Genomic DNA, 19,187 nt, shown 5'->3' on the forward strand with positions numbered 1-19,187 from the left:
ATTTCTCACATAACTGCTCTTTGTAATTTTATCTGGAGTCTTAGTCGTAATCACTGGGAAAAGCAGCCTCTAGTGTGCTTGTGTCATACTGGTATACACCGGGAACTGAAGATAAGTCTTTTTTTTACTACATTATACCAAAGTAAGTTTTTCTTTGGTAGTTGTGCAGGATCCTTCCTACTCACTTAGTTGTTTCTGTACAGTGACACCTGACTATCCTGTCAGCTTCTCATCTGTAGAAATTCTCTGAGAACTTATTAGTATGTTCTCCATCTTTCAACTTTCTTAACCTAGATACCCTGTGAATATGCTTTTATTTTTAATAGTTTTGAGTAATATTTAGGATATATTTCTGCAGACACAGGTTTTTTTCATGTATCCTACTTAATATTGCATTGGATAATTTTACTGGAATATGGCTCTCAATTGTAGCTTTGAATTAATACCTGTCAAGTGATAACTCATCTTTCTTATAGGTGCTGTATAGTCTCTCAGAGCTTTCACATCTGTTTTTGGCCCTTTTTTTACAATGTGGTACAGCAATTATTTCTTTTATACAGACAGAGAATTCAAACCCAGGGATTTTGTGCCTTGCTTATAACTACATGCCAAGTAAGTGGTAGAACTAAGGCTAGAATCCTGGTCTTTGACTGTTCACACTGGTGTTTTATTTTTCACACCATCTGCTATCAGTTGAACAGTCTTCTGTTGCTTCTCCTTGTGATCAGTGACACAAATTTAAAATGTATTAAAAGTGTGGTCATGAAAGATTGGAGATAAGTAGCCTCTGGTGCTGTTTTTCTTACATTTTTATATTTTATAAGACTTTAATGGTGAGGGCTTCCCTGGTGGCACAGTGGTTAAGAATCCGCCTGCCAATGCAGGGGACACGGGTTTGAGCCCTGGTCCGGGAAGATCCCACATGCTGCGGAGCAACTAAGTCCGTGCGCCACAACTACTGAGCCTGCGCTCTAGAGCCCGTGAGCCATAACTACTGAAGCCCGCACGCCTAGAGCCCATGCTCCACAACAAGAGAAGCCACCGCAGTGAGAAGCCACGCACCACAACGAAGAGTAGCCCCTGCTTGCCGCAACTAGAGAAAGCCCACACACAGCAGCGAAGACCCAACACAGCCAAAAGTAAATTAAGGGAAAAAAAAAAAAAAGCGTCTTGCTCCTTAAAAAAAAAAAAAAAAGAATTTAATGGTGAGTTCTTAAGGAAGACTTACTGGAAGTTCACATTGCCTGCCCCACACCTCAATTTCATAGGTCTGTTGGGGCTCAGGAATCTGTATTTTAAATGCGCACACAAGGTGGTACTGATGCATGTAGTCTGGCCTTGCAGAGAAACAGTTGGGAGGGATGGAGACTGTGTGGCCTCATTAACATTCTATTATTAGCCATTCTTCATAGAGCACATTTTCTTGTTTGTTCATTGCATATACTAAATGGGACAGAATCAAAATTCATGTTAAATCCCAGCCATATTATACTTCTTTTTGCCATCACTCATAGAGTAGGGTTTTCTGTTTAGTATTTTTCTAAAACTGAATGAGAAACTAATCTGTAGTTTTTCAAGGGTAGTCTTTAGTAAGAGGTTTTGAGCCCAAATCCAGAACTGTAAATGTACCTCTTTAACGGTGATTTTCAAATAGGACTGATTTGGCAATGTCACAGCATTCTGGGTTGTTAAAGTTGGGTGGGAGCTACTGGCATCTAGTGGGTAGCAACCAGGAGCACTGCTAAATGTCCTAAAATGGACAGGACTGTCGTCCTCCCCCAACCCCCCACAATGAAGAATTATCTGACAAAAAAATGTCAACAGTGCCAAGGTTGGTTGAGAAAACTATACCCTAAAGTTAATGTTTAATAAATACTTTTTGATGAATACATTAATTTTTAAAGAATCTTCTCTTAGCAGCAATTTTCTACCAGTTAGGAGTTTTAACTTTTTTTTTTTAAACACTGTTTTTAAAAAATATATATATATATATATTTATTTATTTGGCTGCTCCGGGTCTTTAGTTGCAGCATGTGAACTCTTAGTTGCGGCATGCGGGATCTAGTTCCCTGACCAGGGGTTGAACCCGGGCCCCCTGCATTGGGAGTATGGAGTCTTAGCCACTGGACCACTAGCAAAGTCCCAGGAGTTTTTACTTTTGAAAGTTGAAAGAGTTAAAACATTTTGTTTTATCCCTAAAAACACCCGCATACACAAACGTTTGCTTCCTAAGTTGATGGTTTGCGTTGTGCATTTGCATATTAATCATACTGTATAAATGGGAATGGCTAAATTAAGACAGATCGATGTGCAAATCTGTCATCTCCCTGTGAAAAAATCTATTTGAGTGCAGCTTTTAAAGAAGGCAAAATAGGAAAGTAGAATGTTTCAGGTATTAATTTTGAAGTAGGGGGTTTCTAATAGGCAAAGAGTAAAATTTCCAAGTTTTGTGCGCATCAGCAGTACATGAGAGTTCCCATTGGGCCATTTTAAAAAAATTTTTTTTAAATTTTTGCGGTATGCGGGCCTCTCACTGCTGTGGCCTCTCCTGTTGCGGAGCACAGGCTCCGGATGCGCAGAGCCCAGCCGCTCCGCGGCACGTGGGATCTTCCCGGCCCGGGGCACGAACCCGCGTCCCCTGCATCGGCAGGCGGACTCTCAACCACTGCACCACCAGGGAAGCCCTCCCATTGGGCCATTTAATTGCTAGTTTTCCTTGGATAAACAGAAAAAATTTTACCAATTTGAATGAATATGAACTGTTATTTCTTTGAGTGTTTTGGTAGTGTGTGAGGGGTAAAAATAACTTTTTATTTGAAGTATAGTATACATACAGTAGAAATCAAATCTTAAATAAATGTAAGATTGGGACTTCCCTGGCGGTCCAGTGATTAAGACTGCGCTTCCACTGCAGGGGGCGCGGGTTCGATCCCTTGTCGGGAACTAAGATCCCACACGCCACACAGCGTGGCAATAAATGAATGAATGAATGAATGTAAGATTGATAAGGATCGCAAAGTGCAGTACTTCGTGAAACCACCATTGGCTCCAGTTGTAGAGTATCACCAGTACCTTAGAAGGGTCCCTGTACTTCCCTCCTTGTTAGTATGCATTCTTTGCCTAAAGTAGTCACTGCTCTGACATCTGTCACCACAGATGAGTTTGTTTTTTGAACGTAGTTAGGATAAACCATATGAATTGTTACATATATAGGCCATCATGTTAACAGCAGCTTCATTTCGGGTTAAACATAAACATCTCTTTTCTTCCTCACTGCCGTATAGTACTCCATCTGTGGTGGCTAGTCTCCGAAGACAGAACCCCACCTCCTGCTGTTCACACCCGTGCAGTGTCCCTCACCCTTGAATCTTGCCTAGTCTTTGGGACTCCCAGGAAAAAGAAGCCTTCTACCTTCTAGATGGATCTCTTAGGACTCCCCTTCTGGAACAGTTCATCTCAGACTCTAGCTGTTGTGCTATGAGAAGTCCATCCCATATGGAGAGGCCATGTCCAGAGGCTCTCTGGTTAACAGCTGTAGCTGATCGTCCAGCCAGCCGTCTGCATCAGTTTTCAGCCACGCAAGTGGGCTGTCTTGTATGTCAGGTCCAGTCAGACTTCAGGACTTTAATAGCTGCCATCTAACTGCAATCAAAAGTGAGAACCAAAGCTGGGCTCAGTCAAGCCACCGAAGCATGAGAGGTATTAATACTTAAAAAAGTTTGGTGTGTATTAGCAATGGATAGTGAGACATCACTGCATTAGTGTATGAAAATTTATCAAATTTACCCTTGGTTTTTTCATAGTTTAGGGCTGCCATGAATACTGCAGCTCTAAACAGTTCTCGTACATGTGTATATTTGTGTATATATGTACTTCTGTTGGGCAGATATCTAAGAGTGGAAATCTGGATCAAGTGTTATGAAACAGTTTTCCAAAGTGGTTTATATGTATGTACATTTTCACCAGCAGTTTATGAGATTTACATTTGCTCCACATTCATACCAACACTTGGCATTTAACTTTTTTTTAGCCATTCTGGTGCTTGTGTTATAGTATCTCATTGTGACTTTTCCTTCTACTAATGAATTTTTCCAACATTTGAAAAATAATATCACTCTCACGGCTCTTGCAGAGAATAAGATTCATAAGTCATTTTACAATACCAGCATAACTCTCATGTTAACAGCTAATAATATCATTATACAAAACAGGAATATTATAGACCAGTCTGTCATGAACAAGAATTATAAAATTTCCAAACAGATTTTTAGCGAATTAAATGTATAATGTGCACACACACACACACACACACACACACACACACACACACACACACAGTCATATAAATGTGTTAATACCAGGTGAGGTTTATTCAAAGAATGAGATGTAAAATAAAGGAGATAAACCATATCATTTTCTTCAGTGTATAAAACAAACAAAAAACAACAAAACAAAACAAAACTTGGTGCACTAGAAATAGAGAAGAATTTCTGTTAACTTATGAAGGGTATTTACAAATATCCTAAAGCAGACATCATACCTAGAAATGAAATACTGAAAATTTACCCCTGAAACTGGAAACAACACAAGAATGTCCACTATCACCACTTCATTCTGTGTTTTATATATTTGTGTGTTTTTTTCCATATAATTATTGATTATTTAGGTTTCTAGCTCTTACCTCACTCTGTAGTTCATCAGTAATTTGGTTTCCCTTTGCTAAAGTTTCCTATGAAGGAAGATTTATCAGTTTTTCCTTATAGGGCCTTTCAGCTTTTTATACTATGTATTTTTTAACATCTTTATTGAGATATAATTCACATTTAAAATATACAGTTCATTCTTTTTAAGTGTATAATTCAGTGGGTTTGGGGGTATATTTTTTGGTATTTACAATATTTTTAAATATTGTAATATACATACAAAACATAAAATTTATTACCACTTTAACCATTTTTAAGTGTATAGTTAAGTGGCATTAATTACATTCACACTGTTGTTCAGTCATTACCACTGTCTATTCCAAAACTTTTTCATCACTCCCAACAGAAATTTTGTAACCATTAAGCAATAACTCCCCATTTTCCCTGACCCCAAAATCTGTGAATTTTTCTGTTCCAGATATCTCATATAAGTAGAACTATACAATATTTGCTGTTTTTGGAAGAATGTCTGTTCGAACCCCTTGCTCATTTTGTAATTATCTGCCTTTTATTGAGTTGTAAGAATTCTTTTTATATTCTGGATTCAAGTCACTTATCAGGTATACAATTTGCAAATTTTTTCTCCCGTTCCATAGGTTGTCTTTTCACTTTCTTAATGGTATCCTTTGAAACACAAAAGTTTTAATCTTTGATGAATTATACTTTATCCTTTTTTCTTTTGTCACATGTGCTTTTGGTATCATATCTAAAATACCATTGCCTGGTCCATGATCACAAAGATTGTTTTTCCTCTAAGACTTTTTTAGTTCTAGCTATTAATTTTAGGGCTGTGGTTCATTTGGAGTTCATTTTTTATTTTTTATGTTTTTTTATAGGGGTCCAATTTCATTATTTTGCATGTAGATATCCAGTTTTCCCTACACCATTTTTTGAAAAGACAGTTCATTCCCATTTAAATTCTTGATACCCTTGTCACAAACCAATTCACTATACTCTCTTCTATTCCAATGTCTATCCTTACGTGAGTGAGTACCCTTTTGTTTTGATTTCTGTAGTTTCATTGTTTTAAAATTGGGAATTGTGTTCTCCAACATTTGTCCTTCTTTTTCAAGGTTGTTTTGGTACATACACATTTAAGGTTGCTGTGTCTTACTGGTGGACTGACCCTTTTGTCATTATATAATGTCCTCTTTGTCTCTAGCATTTTTTTCCTCTGAGGCTTACTTTATATAATATCAGTATAGGCACTCCTCCTCTCTTTTGGTTAATGTTTACATGGTATGTCTTTTCTATCATTTACTTTCAACCTACCTATATTTTTATATTTGGAGTTTCTTGGAGACAGCATATAACTGGGTCATTTTTAAAATGTGCTCTCTACCAATCTGTTTGAGTCCTGGTTGAAAATTGATTTCCTCCAGAGAAGACTTTTATTTGCTTTTGCCAGTCACCTGGGGGCACCATCATCCCAGGGCCACGTTTAAGTTTATTGTTTAACTTGGGGTTCTCAGGCCACATTGTAGCTGAATTCTGACCAGATAGGCGAGTTTTATTTTTACTTTTTTATTTCTTGTTTTGTTTTTCTGTGCTATTCTGCATGGCATGACTTTTTTGTTCTTCACTTTTACTCTGTAAGTATAGCCAATATAAAGTTTGTGGGTCTCTTGTTATATTTCCATCTTGGAGAGAACCTGGTATCACTTCTGATTCCTATGTATCCTGTGGTCAAAGTAGAAGCTAGAAAATTTAAGGGCTAGAAACTGACTTTAACATTTCTGAATAGCTAGGCTTCCTGATTTCACTTTGTTTTGGATCTTTGTTTCTACCTTTTTAAAAAATACTAGCTCAGGGCTCTCCTGGTGGTGCAGTGGGTGGTGCAGTGGGCCCCCCAATGCAGGGGGCCCGGGTTCCATACCTGGTCGGGGAACCAGACTAAGAATTCCGCATGCCACAACTAAAATCCTGTGTGCTGCAACTTAAGACTCGGCGCAGCCTAATAAGTAAATAAATAAGCAAACAAACACACATACATACATACCAGCTCAGTAACAGATTAAAACAAAAAATTTTCTGAAAGTTTTTACCCTAGTAATTTAGCTGCATTTCTATGGATTTTTCTAGAATTTATAATCTACTACCAGAAATAGAAGTCATATTTATGTATTATTTGCACAGAAAGTTTTTATTTCATAGTCACATATTCTGATGGTGTGTTCTCATCCAAGGAGGTGATCAAAGGCTACACTCTCCTAGGAGTCTGAAGAGGTTCACTGTTAGGAGTCGTTACATGCCTTTGGCCTGAACATTGTGGAAGTAGCTCCTGCAGCCTTCTAAACCTTCTGACCTGACTAATCTGTTACATAATTGGATTTTTTTCTTATTTGAAAATACTTGTTGTTTTCATCTTCAGGAGAGCATCTGTAGAAATAAGGAATCTTAGAGCCACAAGGGAGCTCAGAGATCATCTAATCCAGTTGTTTCAGACATTTTAAAAAAAGAAATCCTTTGTATCACTATGTCAATATACCTGAAACTAATATAACGTTGTATGTCAATTATACTTCAATTAAAAAAAGTATGGAATCCTTTCTTCCCCCGTGATGACACACACGCACGCACACACGTCTGTGTAAGTGTGGTGAGTGTAATGGGTCAGTTATAGTTACTGTGGTTGAATCGGGAAGCTCAAATTTGCCTTTCTTGGACTCTTCTCCCCCAACGCACCAGCCCCTAACCCTGAGTACACCCACTGAGCCCTGAGCACTGCACAGGATAGTTCTGTAACTCCTGACCTAGTCTATCCCGTAAGGTAAAGCTGGCCAAGTAGAAACAAAATTCGCCCAAGACTACACGCTCACTGGCCAGATAAGGACTTGGCCTGGCCGTTTGCTATTTGCATTTTACATTCTACTCTCGGGAGTACTTACCCTGCCGCAGGTCTATAGGGAGGCTGCTTAGCGTTTCCTGCAAACCTTTCTCTATCACAGCTGTCCTGTGGTTGGCCCGCAGCAAGAATCTCGGTTTTGCCTGGCAGTTGTTGTTGACTTAAAGTTCTGATGGTAAACCTAAATAAGTTCTGTTAGGGACAGCCTCTTCATCTTTAGAGGAACTATTTCCAGTGAGTTCGTTGCTCTGCAGATGTACTTGTGTGTTTTAGAGATTCCCTCAAATGCCTTGTTCTCTAACTGGACCTCTTGTGAAGTAAGAAAAACTGAAGGACCAGGAATGCCTGCAAAGGGACTTGAAAACCAATGTACTTAAAAATTTTTTTCTGTAGACTATTTTACCATTCACTCATTCAGCTAACCAAATATTTGTTGATTGCCTTCTTTGGCAGTACTGTTCTGCCTACTAGGGATTTTGGTACATGTCAGGGTTCTCTGTTAGCTGTTCTCTTGCTCTTTCTTCTGACCCTGGGCAGTCTCATCTGCTTCATGGCTTCAGTATTGTTTTACTTTCTGTGATTGAGGTATAGTCTTTGCCCTATGAGGGAGGCCTCCAACTTCTTGGCCACACCATCCTGTGATTTAAAATTTGTAACAAAGAATTGGGATGCATGAGAAATGCTGGCAACTTCCCCGTCCTGCAGAGATGCCATAACCCTTGACTGGGATGTGAGGGTAGAGGGGTTCCCAATTTCTTGGCCACACTTTTCTGGAGCAGAGATTACATAGTGTTGGTCTGGGCGGAAGAGAGAGGAAGTGGATGATGGCTCAAGTGCCATGGACTCTCACTATTTTTACCAAGATTTAGTAGACTGTCTTGAATAAATGCTGTTTTGTACCCTTAGGACAGTTCCCCAAGACTTTAAATTCTTGGGTTTTTAAATTATTTTCACCAGCAATAGTTGTTTTGCTGGGGAGCAGGTCCATGGCACTGCTTTCTGGGCATCACTGCGAGATTGACTCTTGAGCACTAAACCAGCCTTGCACCTCTGGAAATTCCATTTAGTGATTCTGTATCATCCTTTTGAGATACTGCTCAATTCAATCTGCTAATATTTTATTAAGGAATTTTACGTCTATGGTCCTATGAAGGATATTTGTAGTTTTTTTTTTTAATACTTTCTTTGTCCAGCTTTGATATCAGGGTTATCCTGGTTTCATAGAGTGAATTGATTGAGTGGATTAGGTAGATTTGTTCTTAATTCTTGATTAAATGTTTCCTAGAATTTTCCAGTGAAAGCATCAGGTCCAGGAGATTTCATTTTGGGGGAGGTTTTTTTTTTTAAAGTATTTCGTAAGTATCTATTTCATATTGGGTGAATTTTAGTATGTTTTTAGGAGTCTGAAGAGGTTCACTGTTAGGGGTTGTTACATGCCTTTGGCCTGAACATTGTGGAAGTAGCTCCTGCAGCCTTCTAAACCTTCTGACCTGACTAATCTGTTACATAATCCAGCTTTTTGAGGAATTAGTTTATTTCATCCATGTTGTCAGGTTTATCTGTGTAGATTTGTTTCTGCTATTTACTTACCTTGTAAATGTTTCTGGAGTGTGTAGTAAAATCCTGTTATAGCTCTGTAGCTGGTCATTTGTGTCTCCTCTCTTTTCATTACTCTTGCTATAAGTTTGTCAACTTTATTGATTTTCCAAAGAACCAGATTTCCATAGATTTCTGCTCTTACCTATATTGCTCCCTTCCTTCTGTTTATTTTGCTGTTTTTCTGGTTTTCATTAGGAGGGAGTTTAGACTATTGATTTGAGACCTTTCCTCCCCCCACCCCCCCACCGAGCCCTCTTTATCCCATAGGTTATTTAGAAATGGGTTCTTTTTTTCTCCCAGGTGTTTAGTTTCTAAATTTTTCTTCCTATCTTTCTGTTACTGTTTTCTATTTTGATTTAATTATGGTTATAGACCATGCTCTATATGATTTCAGTTTTCAATTTAGTAAGGTTTGTTTTATGACCCCGGATATGATCTGCCTTATGGATGTTCCATGGACACTTGAAAAGAATGGGTATTCTGTTGTTGAGTAGAGTGTCCTATAAATGTCAGTTGGATCCTGTTAATGTATCATTGAGTTCTATATTCTTGCTGATTTTCTGTTTAATAATTCTAGCAATTGCTTAATTGTTGACATCTCTAGTTATACTTACGCCTTTTCTATTTTCTACTTTTCTTCCCATTCTGTTAATTTTTGTTTCATTAATTTTCCAGCTGTGTTCTTTAGTGTGAGAACATTTTGTAATGTCCTTTTTTCCCTTGGTAACGTTACTTGCTCTCAAGCCTACTTTTTAAAATTAATGTTTACATGGTATATCTTTTTCTATATCTCTTTACTTTCAAAACTCACATATGTATTAATATATTTGAAGTAAATTTCTTTTAGATAGTATATAGTTGGATCATGGTTTTTTCCCTACTCTGTCAATCTCAGCCTTTTAGGATAAACGACAAGGTCCTACTCTATAGCACAGGGAACTATTCAACATCCTATGATAAACCATAACAGAAAAGAATATTAAAAAAAAGAATGTATATATATGTATAACTGAATCACTTTGCTGTGCATCAGAAATTAACATAACATTGTAAATCAACTATACTTCAGTAAAAAAACCTGCCTTTTAATTCATGTATTTAGACCATATATTATACTTTCCTGTAATTATTATTATGTTAGAGTCTAAGTTTGCCATTTTATTACTTTCTGTTTGTTATGGTTTTCATTTGTTTCCTTTTTCCTGCCTTTCTAATAGATTATGTGAACATTTGCTAGGTTTCATTTTTATTTATTTTAATGTTTTTGAGTAACTCTTTGGGTAGGTTATTTTTTTGTTTGATTTTGGGGTGTTTTATTTTTGGTGGTTGCTCTTGTTATTACATTTTACATATAAAAATTATCATAGAATATTGGTAACAACATTTTACCTTGAATGACATATAAAAAACTTATCTACCTTTAGGTACTTTTTCCTTCCCACCTTTATAATTGTCTCAATTTTTTTCTGTACACTCATTTGGCAGCATATCAGATAAAGTTCAATTTTTTGCTTTAACCATCAAACATAATTTAATTTAATACTGAAGAGGATAAGCTTTTATATTTTCCTCAGTTTCTCCCATTTCATTGCTCTTCCTTCTTTTCTGTTTTTCCAAGTTTCTTTATGTTATTATTTCTTTTCTGGTTGGAGAACTTCTTTTAGGCATTCTTTTAGTGGTAGTCTATTGGTGATAAATTCCCTTAACTTTTCTTTTTTTCTGAGAATGTCGTTATTTACCCTTCATTGCTATGCAATATTTTCTGTTAACAGCGAATTCTGGGTTGATAGTTCTTCTCATTTAGCACCTAGAAAATGTTGTACCATTTCCTTCTGGTCTTACGGTTGCAGATGAGAAATCTATTCTAATTGAATTGTCACTCCCTATAGGTAAATTCTTTTTTCTAGTTGCTTTCAAGATTTTTTCCTCTTTGCTTTGTTTTCAGTAGTTTGATTATCCACCCATCTTGGGTGGATTTGTTTGGATTCATTTTGATTGAGGTTCACTTGGATTCTTGAATCTATGTTTTTGCTTTCTGCTAAATGTGTGAAAATCTCAGCGAATGTTTCCTCACATATTTTGTCATCCTGAAGCTCTTTCTCTTCCCTCTTAGGGACTCCAGTGCCATGACTGCTATACCTTTTTTTGTTGTCCCACAGGTCTCTGAGGCTCTGGCCTTCTTTTTAGTTTAACTTCCCTGTTGTTTAGATTGGGGAATTTCTATCGATTTGTCTTGAAATTCATCGATTCTCTTCTTTCTCATCTTCGTTCTTCTGTTGAGCACATCTATTCAGTTTTCATTTCATTACTATGCTTTTTAGTTACATAATTTCCATTTGGTTCTTTTATATCTTCAGTTTTTTGCAAAATATTCTATTTTTCAAACAACCTTTATAATGGCTCATTGAAACATTTATATGACGGCTGCTTCAAAACACTTGTTAGGTAATTCCAACATCTGAGTCATGTCAGTGTTGGTGTCTGTTGATTGTTTTTTCTCATTCTAGTTGAGATTTTTCAGGTTATGATTGGTGATTTTAGGTAGTATCCTGGACATTTGGGGCAGTGTATCATGAGACTCTGGATTATACTGAATCTTCTCTGTAGCAGGGAGTCACTCTGGTGTAGTATCCAGGTCCTGGCCTGCCTTTGTGGGTTGTGGTTCTAATAACAATCTGGTTTCCAGAACCTTTGCATTACTCTTTTGGTCTACTTCGTGTGTGTGTGTGTGTGTGTGTGTGTGTGTGTGTGTGTGTGTGTGTTTTATCCAGAGACCTTACTGAAAATTTTGCACGTATTCCATTTGCTCTTTTAATTTTGGTCAGTTTCACTTGTGGTTCCTTATTTGGATTTTACTTCCAAGGTTTAACTGTCCCTTTTTCTACCTACCTCCTCTCCCAAATCCTCCTGTTTATTTCTGTTTGGCAGATGCCACCTGCTACCACTGGGTGGTGGTGGGAGTGGAAATCTAGGCTTCCCTCTCAGCTTCTGCTGTCACCACTCCCATGGGGCAGTCTGAGCACTGCCTGTTACCGCTAGGCTGAGGTTCAGACTGTGCACTCAGCTTCTGCTGATACCACCCCTGGGAGAGACTGTGTATTGCAGCGTGCTGTTGGCTGGCAGAGAGTAGAAGAGCAGGCTTCCCACTTGCTGCCAGCAGTACCAGGAGGCACATGGAACCCCAGGCCCCTGCTTGGTTTCCATGGCGCTGCTGGAGACGGGCTCAGTTTTTTTCCACTGGGTTTGGCAGGATTGGAGTCAGCATTGTTAGTAAGGTTTCTGTCCTGCATAGAGACTCTTTTCCTGGTCATTTGCTTGAGAAAGCAGGCTTTTTTGGTCTCTTTCCATCGGGCCTGTTGGTGTTTCTGGGTTGTAGGATTCTCCAGTACCAAGTCTATGGTATGTGTGAGGTAAAAAGAAAACTTGATTGAGAGTCTAGAAATAAACCCCTACATGTATGGTCAACAGATTTTCAACAAAGTTACCGGGAGCATTCAGTGGGGAAAGAATAGTTTCTTCAACCAGTGGTGCTTGGACAATTGGATATGCACATGCAAAAGAATGAAATTGCATTCCTACCTAGGTTATATACCTATACCTACCATATACAAAGATAAACTCAAACAGGCTGAAGGAACTACATGTAACATTTAAAAGTATAAAACTTTTTGAAGAAAATGTATGGTTAATTCTTTATAACCTTGGATTTAGCAATGAATTCTTAGATATGACACTGAAAGCACAAGCATCAAAAGAAAAACATGAATAAGTTGGGCTTCAGAAAAATTTAAAACTTCTGTGTATACAAGTATGTGATCAAGAAAGTGAAAAAACACCTATGAAAAGGGATAAAATATTTGCAAATCATATATCTGTTAAGGGTCTAGCATCTAGCATATAAAAAGAACTCAACACACAACAACAGAGAGATTATTAACCCACTTTAAAAAATGGGCAAAAGACTTTATTAGACATTTCTCCAAAGATATACAACAAGCACATGGCCAACAAGCACATGAAAAAAATGCTCAGCATCATTAGTTATTATAGAAATGCAAATCCAAACCACAGTGAAGTACCACTTCATACCCAGTGGGACGGCTTTAATCAAAAGAATAGAAAATAACAAATGTTGGCAAGGATATGGAGCAATTGGAGCCCTCATGCATTGCTGGTGGGAACATCAAATGGTACAGCTGCTATGGAAAAGTGTTCGGTGGTTCCTCAAAAAGTTAAACAGAATTTGCATGTGATCCATTGATTCCACTTCTGTGTATATACCCAGAAGAACTGAGAGCAGATACTCAAACAGATAACTTGTACGCCTTTACCAAAAGGTGGAAGTATCTCGGGTGGCCCCAGCTGCAGTGGCTTGAAGCAGGATTTTGGTTCTCCAGCCGGAGATTGAAGTCAGGCCGTGGCAGTGAGAGCACTGAATCCTAGCCACTAGGCCAGTGGCCAGTGACAAGACCCTGGCCTGTCGGCTTTGTAGAAGTGAATTTCCACAAAGAGACAGAAAGTAATGAAACAAGTAAAGTGTTTATTAGAAGGAAAAAGGGTTCATGTGGATAGACACACAGATGGGCTTAGAGAAAGAGCTGTGCCCTTGTGGTAGTTTGAATCACTTTTATGGGGCATTTCTTCTGGGTTTCCTCTGGCCAGTCATCTTGCTTTGCCTGGCTGTTGAGTCCGTATTTGGTTTATCTCAGGGTCCTCCCCTGTGGGTGCGTGCATCTCTTAGCCAAGGTGGATTCTAGCAAAGAGGCCTATGGGTAGGTTGACATCACCCACTATGGGTGGCGTCCCCTCCCTTTTTGACTCCTGAGGAGCCGTTCTGCGCGTGTGTAGTCAGGAGGGTCTCTTTGACCTCGAGAATAAGGAATGGGGTATCTTTATCTCTTATCTGGTCAGGACTCAGCTCTTCTCTGCTCCCGCTATTATCTTTGTCTTGGAGTATCTGTCCACAGGGGACAGACTCCAGCTGCGCAGCCTGGGGCCCATCTATCTCCTGCCTCAGAAGCAACAGTAGCCAAAAGGTGGAAGCAACCCAAATGTCCATCAACTGATAAACAAGTTGTGATATATTTATATAATGGAATATTATTTAACCATATAAAGGGATTAGATGTGGATACATGCTACAACATGGAATCTTGAAAACAATGCTGAGTGAAAGGAGCCAGACAGAAAAGGTCACATGTTCAATTCCATTTATATGAAATATTCACAATAAGTAAATCCATAGAGACAGAAAGCAGATGCGTGGTTGCCAGGGTCTGGGGCAGGAGATACTGTTCAATGGATATGGTATAGTATTCTTTTGGTGTGATGAAAATGTTTTGGGACTAGGTAGAAATGATGGTTGCACAGTATTGTGAATGCACTAAATGCAGAAGGATTGCGCACTTTTAATGGTTAATTTTACATTATGTGAATTTTACCTCAATAAAAAGAAATGGAAGGAAAACCCAAGGAGTTCCCTAGCCAGGCTGCTACTTTTTTTTTTTTGGTACGCGGGCCTCTCACTGTTGTGGCCTCTCCCGTTGAGGGAGGTGCAGGCTCAGCGGCCATGGCTCACGGGCCCAGCCGCTCCGCGGCATGTAGGATCCTCCCGGACCGGGGCACGAACCCGTGTCCCCTGCATCGGCAGGTGGACTCCCAACCACTGCGCCACCAGGGAAGCCCCAGGCTGCTACTTTTATCTTTCAGAGTTTAAAAACAATTTTTCTGCATTTTGTTGTTGTTCGTTACTCAGCTGGAAGTATAGGGAGAAATGCATCTGCTCCATCTTGTCTCTAGAAGAGTACCTTAGGCTCACCTTAGCAGCTTTTTAAAAAGACTAATGCTCCTTCTCCACCCTGGGCCAATTTAATGAGAATGGGAGACGGGTGGGGGAGGTGAGTTGCATCAGTACAAAAAATGTTCACAGGTTATTCAAATGGGGACCACCATTGTAAAGCATTGTTTGAGGCACATACTTCCTGCCATTGATGAGTTTTGGAAATAGCTATTTGACACACTGAGACGTGAAGGGAAGCTCTTTACAAGGAAGGTCGTTCTTTTGAACATTGTCATCTGCAGGTGTGAATTTTGAAATAGCTCTGACCATCTCACTAACAGCCTATGAATGCAGCTGACAGCAGGAATATGGATTAGAGAGATGAAAGAAACCTGGTACTTGATTACACCGTTCATCTACTGAACTAGCCATCTCTGGAGTCTGTCGTATCTCTCTGCTTTCTGCTGTATGAAAAAAATACTTATGTCCTTATCATTTCAGCTCTGAGTTTTGATTCTAACTTGTAGCTGGAAGCTACCAAACTATCATAGCTATTGAGAGGCGAAATTGGTGGAACAATACACCACTGTTCGCTAATGTGTTTTCCTAGTATTTGTCTCATGTAAATAACACTGCACTGAATGTGTTGGGATGTATAGCTGTTTCTCCCAAAGTTGGATTTTATTTTTCACTCAGGTTAGGATGACAGAAGTAGCCAATACTGTTACCGCTCTTGCTAATGTTTCCAAAGTGCTTTCCCAACAGGTGATACCTGTCCACAATGTTAGCAGCGTTAGGTTTTTTTTTTAATTTAATTAATTTATTTTTTATACAGCAGATCCAGCATTAGGTATTTTTTATCTTACTGGATTTTACTTTTTGGAATGTTGTGTGTTCATGGTGTGTCATTATGGTTTCCCACTGTGATTTCTTTTATTGCTGAACATGTTAGCAGTTTCTCCATGTTTTCAGTGATTAGCTACATTTCTTTTTAGGAAAGTTCCAATCATGCCCTTTGTGCCACAGCTTGGTAACTATGGGACTTAGGGAAGCCACAGCATGATGCCCACATGATAAAATTGGTGTGAGATTGAAAAGAGACCTTTTCCTAAAGTTCTCTGTATTCTTTGATAATTAGAATGTTATCAGTTTGCTGCACATAATTTTCACTGTTTTATTTCCCTTTTTGTGGCATTATCTATCTTATACACACAAATTTTAAATTGTACTTAGTCAAATATGTCACTTTCCAGCCATAATTTAAAGGTAAGAATAAGACAGTAAGACAAATGATATGGATACATACATGAGTTAATGTGCTAACAATATAAAATTACAAAAATGCCACGAGAATAGCCTAAAAGCAGAAGACATTTTCAAAGGTTTCCCTTATATCTTCATCTTTATTATGTACCCCTTGCACCAGTTTGCCCAAAGTCAGACTTTTCTAAGTACGATGTAACATGTGGAGTCTTTATTGCTCAACCAAGTCGTTGGCATGGAACCAGTTGCCAACTTAATAAAAGAGGAGAGTCCAAGAGTTTCAAAATGTGAAAGGATGTAGCCTGTCAGTTTGATTTCCTGTTACTTTTCTTCCAGAAACATGATCAGGGGCAGGTTCTGTTGGAGATGGTCTTCAGGCACCTTGATTTGACTGAGCGTGACTATTTTGGTTTACAGCTCGCTGACGATTGCACAGATAACCCAGTAAGTGTAAGCTGCTGTTTTTCATTGCCATTGCAATTTTTCTCTCTTCATAATAAGTCCTTTCTGATTTATAACGTTCACTGTTTGAGTTTTTTAAAATTTTTAATTTGAATGATTACAGGTAATTCTTTTGCCTTTGAACTTCAGTTTCTTGATATTTTAATCTGTTGGGTTATTAAGGTTTTTCTAATCATAAGTCAGTCTATAGATCGAGTGCCAGTTTCTTTCTCTACTTGTCTCAGACAACTGAGAAGCAAATCTTGGAGAGAAAATTGGGCATAAAGGTTAAAATGTTAACATTACAATATTGAAGTAAATACTTAATGTATCTTGAGTGTTACATAAATTAGCCTGCATTAAGATGAAATTAGTTTTTCATCTTAAAATTGTGAATTCTTTGTAAATTTATGTGGTTATACAGTGAGGGTTTTTCACAAACGAATATGATATCCTTTTGCCTAGTACAGGAGAATGACTGTTTTGAAGGAAATGTTTTGTATAGTTGAGAAAAATTGGGAGGCTGAAGAAATGGTTCTCTGAATCAGTGCTTTAGAAATCAGTTTGTAAGGTCTTATATGGAAAATACGAGTAACGATTGGGAGGAAAGTAGGGCTTCTATCTCTTGCTCTCGTTTTCTCTCATGGTTACGTCCTAGGTCTCTGAAAGAATGGTTAGTGGAAAGTAAATATGAAATGTTAAATATTACTTTTTCTTGGCATTACTTATTGATTTTGTATGAAAAACTGTGAAGATGAGGTGGATAAAATAAAGCAAGGTCCAACTAGTCTCAGTGGAAATAAATCCTTTTGTACTGGACTGAAATAAAAACAAACTTTCCTCGTACTTCATCAGATGACTTGAGCTGCTCCAAGGCCTAGAGAAATAGTGTTATTTCTTAATAAATGAACGCGAAAATATTGATAGAAGTGAGTAGAAATGTCAGTAATGCTACCTTTCACAGAAAGATAAATTGTTAGCCAGGCAAATACGTGAAAGGTGTCTGCTACTATGTGCAATATTGAGATTTAAAAAAATAGATAATTCTTAGATTATCTTGCTGACACTCATAGGTCAGACCGTTTAGATAGAAGCCTGTCTTTAGATGGTTTGGAGAAGTGACAGACAACAAAGAAGAAAGAGACCAGTTACTTATCACCATAGTCACTAAGAAAGTGTTCCAGAAGGACTAATAATTGAGACCACATATGTTACAAGAAGTAAAAATTCTGTCTCATAAATCTGTACACAAGAAGACATTTCTACTCTAAAACAATTACAGCAGGATAAATGTGGGGAAGCAGAGGTATCAGTATTTTGAGCTGCGTTGATCTCTTGGCTGTCTCCTACTTTTTCTTACTTTGTCTTACTTTTCCATCTTGAGCATCCCTTCTGAAATAAGGTATTATATTTCCAGGTCCCAGGGACCAATTGCTGATGATCCAGAATAATTCTTCCCCGCAGATTAGAATCATACAGTTTTAAAGACGCAAAAGAAGCCTTAGAGATTATTTTGTCTTACCACACTTATTTTTCATGAGAAATTATCCCAATCCAAGGAGATAAAGCCCAAGCTACTTTGCTGGTATTAATGAAACTAGACTTGGGTCTCCTAACTCCCCCTGCAGGTCTTTTCCGTACGCAGCACTACAACTTCAGTATTTAAATATCCAGAAGAATCTGTGAAATGCCAAAAGGTGTCTAAGGAGGGGCCTTTAGAGCACAAATGTAATTATTGTCCCATTTCTGGTTGTCAGTGTGAAATATGTCAAGACTTTGAGGATAATTAATGGACTGAGGAAAAGAGGTGCCATTTTAAAAAAGAGAAGGAGTTAGGGTGTAACGTTTATGAAATATCTATTGCGGACTTCTTAGTAAACCAAATTCTCACAATAATCTTATGAAACTATCGTTAAAATTCTCTTAAAGATGAAAAACTGAGGCTTACAAAACTCGTTTAATCACACAGATAATTAAGTAGCTGCAAAAGGATTTGAAGTCATATTTATCTGACTCCAAAGCCTTTATTTTCCCTTCCCAAGAGAGAAAGATGCAGATGCACAGGACTTATAAAAATGAGCATATTGAGGAGAGGAGGTACTCATGCCATAAAATTACCAGCAGTGACCAAAAGGGACTTGGTAACATCCCCGAAGAATTAACCCCTGTCAATTCTTACTAGTTAAGAGTTTCTTCATCTTAAAGCTCATATATGTTATATATACATGTGTATATATATAGTGTGTAAATGTATGTGTTGCATATATATTTTATATGTATAGATACTGAACATTCGCCTTTGAGGATCAGAATCAGTATTGTCTTAGGCGTGTAGATGCTGACATTAGTTTAATTGGATTTATAACTGATAAACTGAAAAAGCACCTGGCATTTGATTGTAGTCTTATATGTAACAAACACAGAATCATAGTTGACTATCCTTTGCTTTAGAATCTTCCTTGGCAATGACTTCCGGTGCAACAAACAAAATTACTTAAAAGAAAAGCTTTGACTTTTTGAAATTTCTTCTGCTTTCATTTAAAACCTATTTATCACA

The 19,187-nt window shown here is 38.0% G+C and overlaps 1 protein-coding gene across 1 annotated transcript in view; it reads left to right on the forward strand.

Moving 5' to 3' along the window:
• The window catches only part of PTPN4 (protein tyrosine phosphatase non-receptor type 4), a 180,181-nt gene that overhangs the window by 57,878 nt on the left and 103,116 nt on the right, over positions 1–19,187 (forward strand). Inside the window, exon 3 of the mRNA XM_082841828.1 lies at positions 16,526–16,633. Coding sequence (XP_082697954.1) covers positions 16,526–16,633 — 108 coding nt within the window. The remainder of the gene's footprint in view (positions 1–16,525; positions 16,634–19,187) is intronic.

The sequence above is a fragment of the Leucopleurus acutus genome, assembly GCF_964270905.1.
Source record: "Leucopleurus acutus genome assembly, chromosome: 6".
Lineage (NCBI taxonomy): Eukaryota > Metazoa > Chordata > Mammalia > Artiodactyla > Delphinidae > Leucopleurus > Leucopleurus acutus.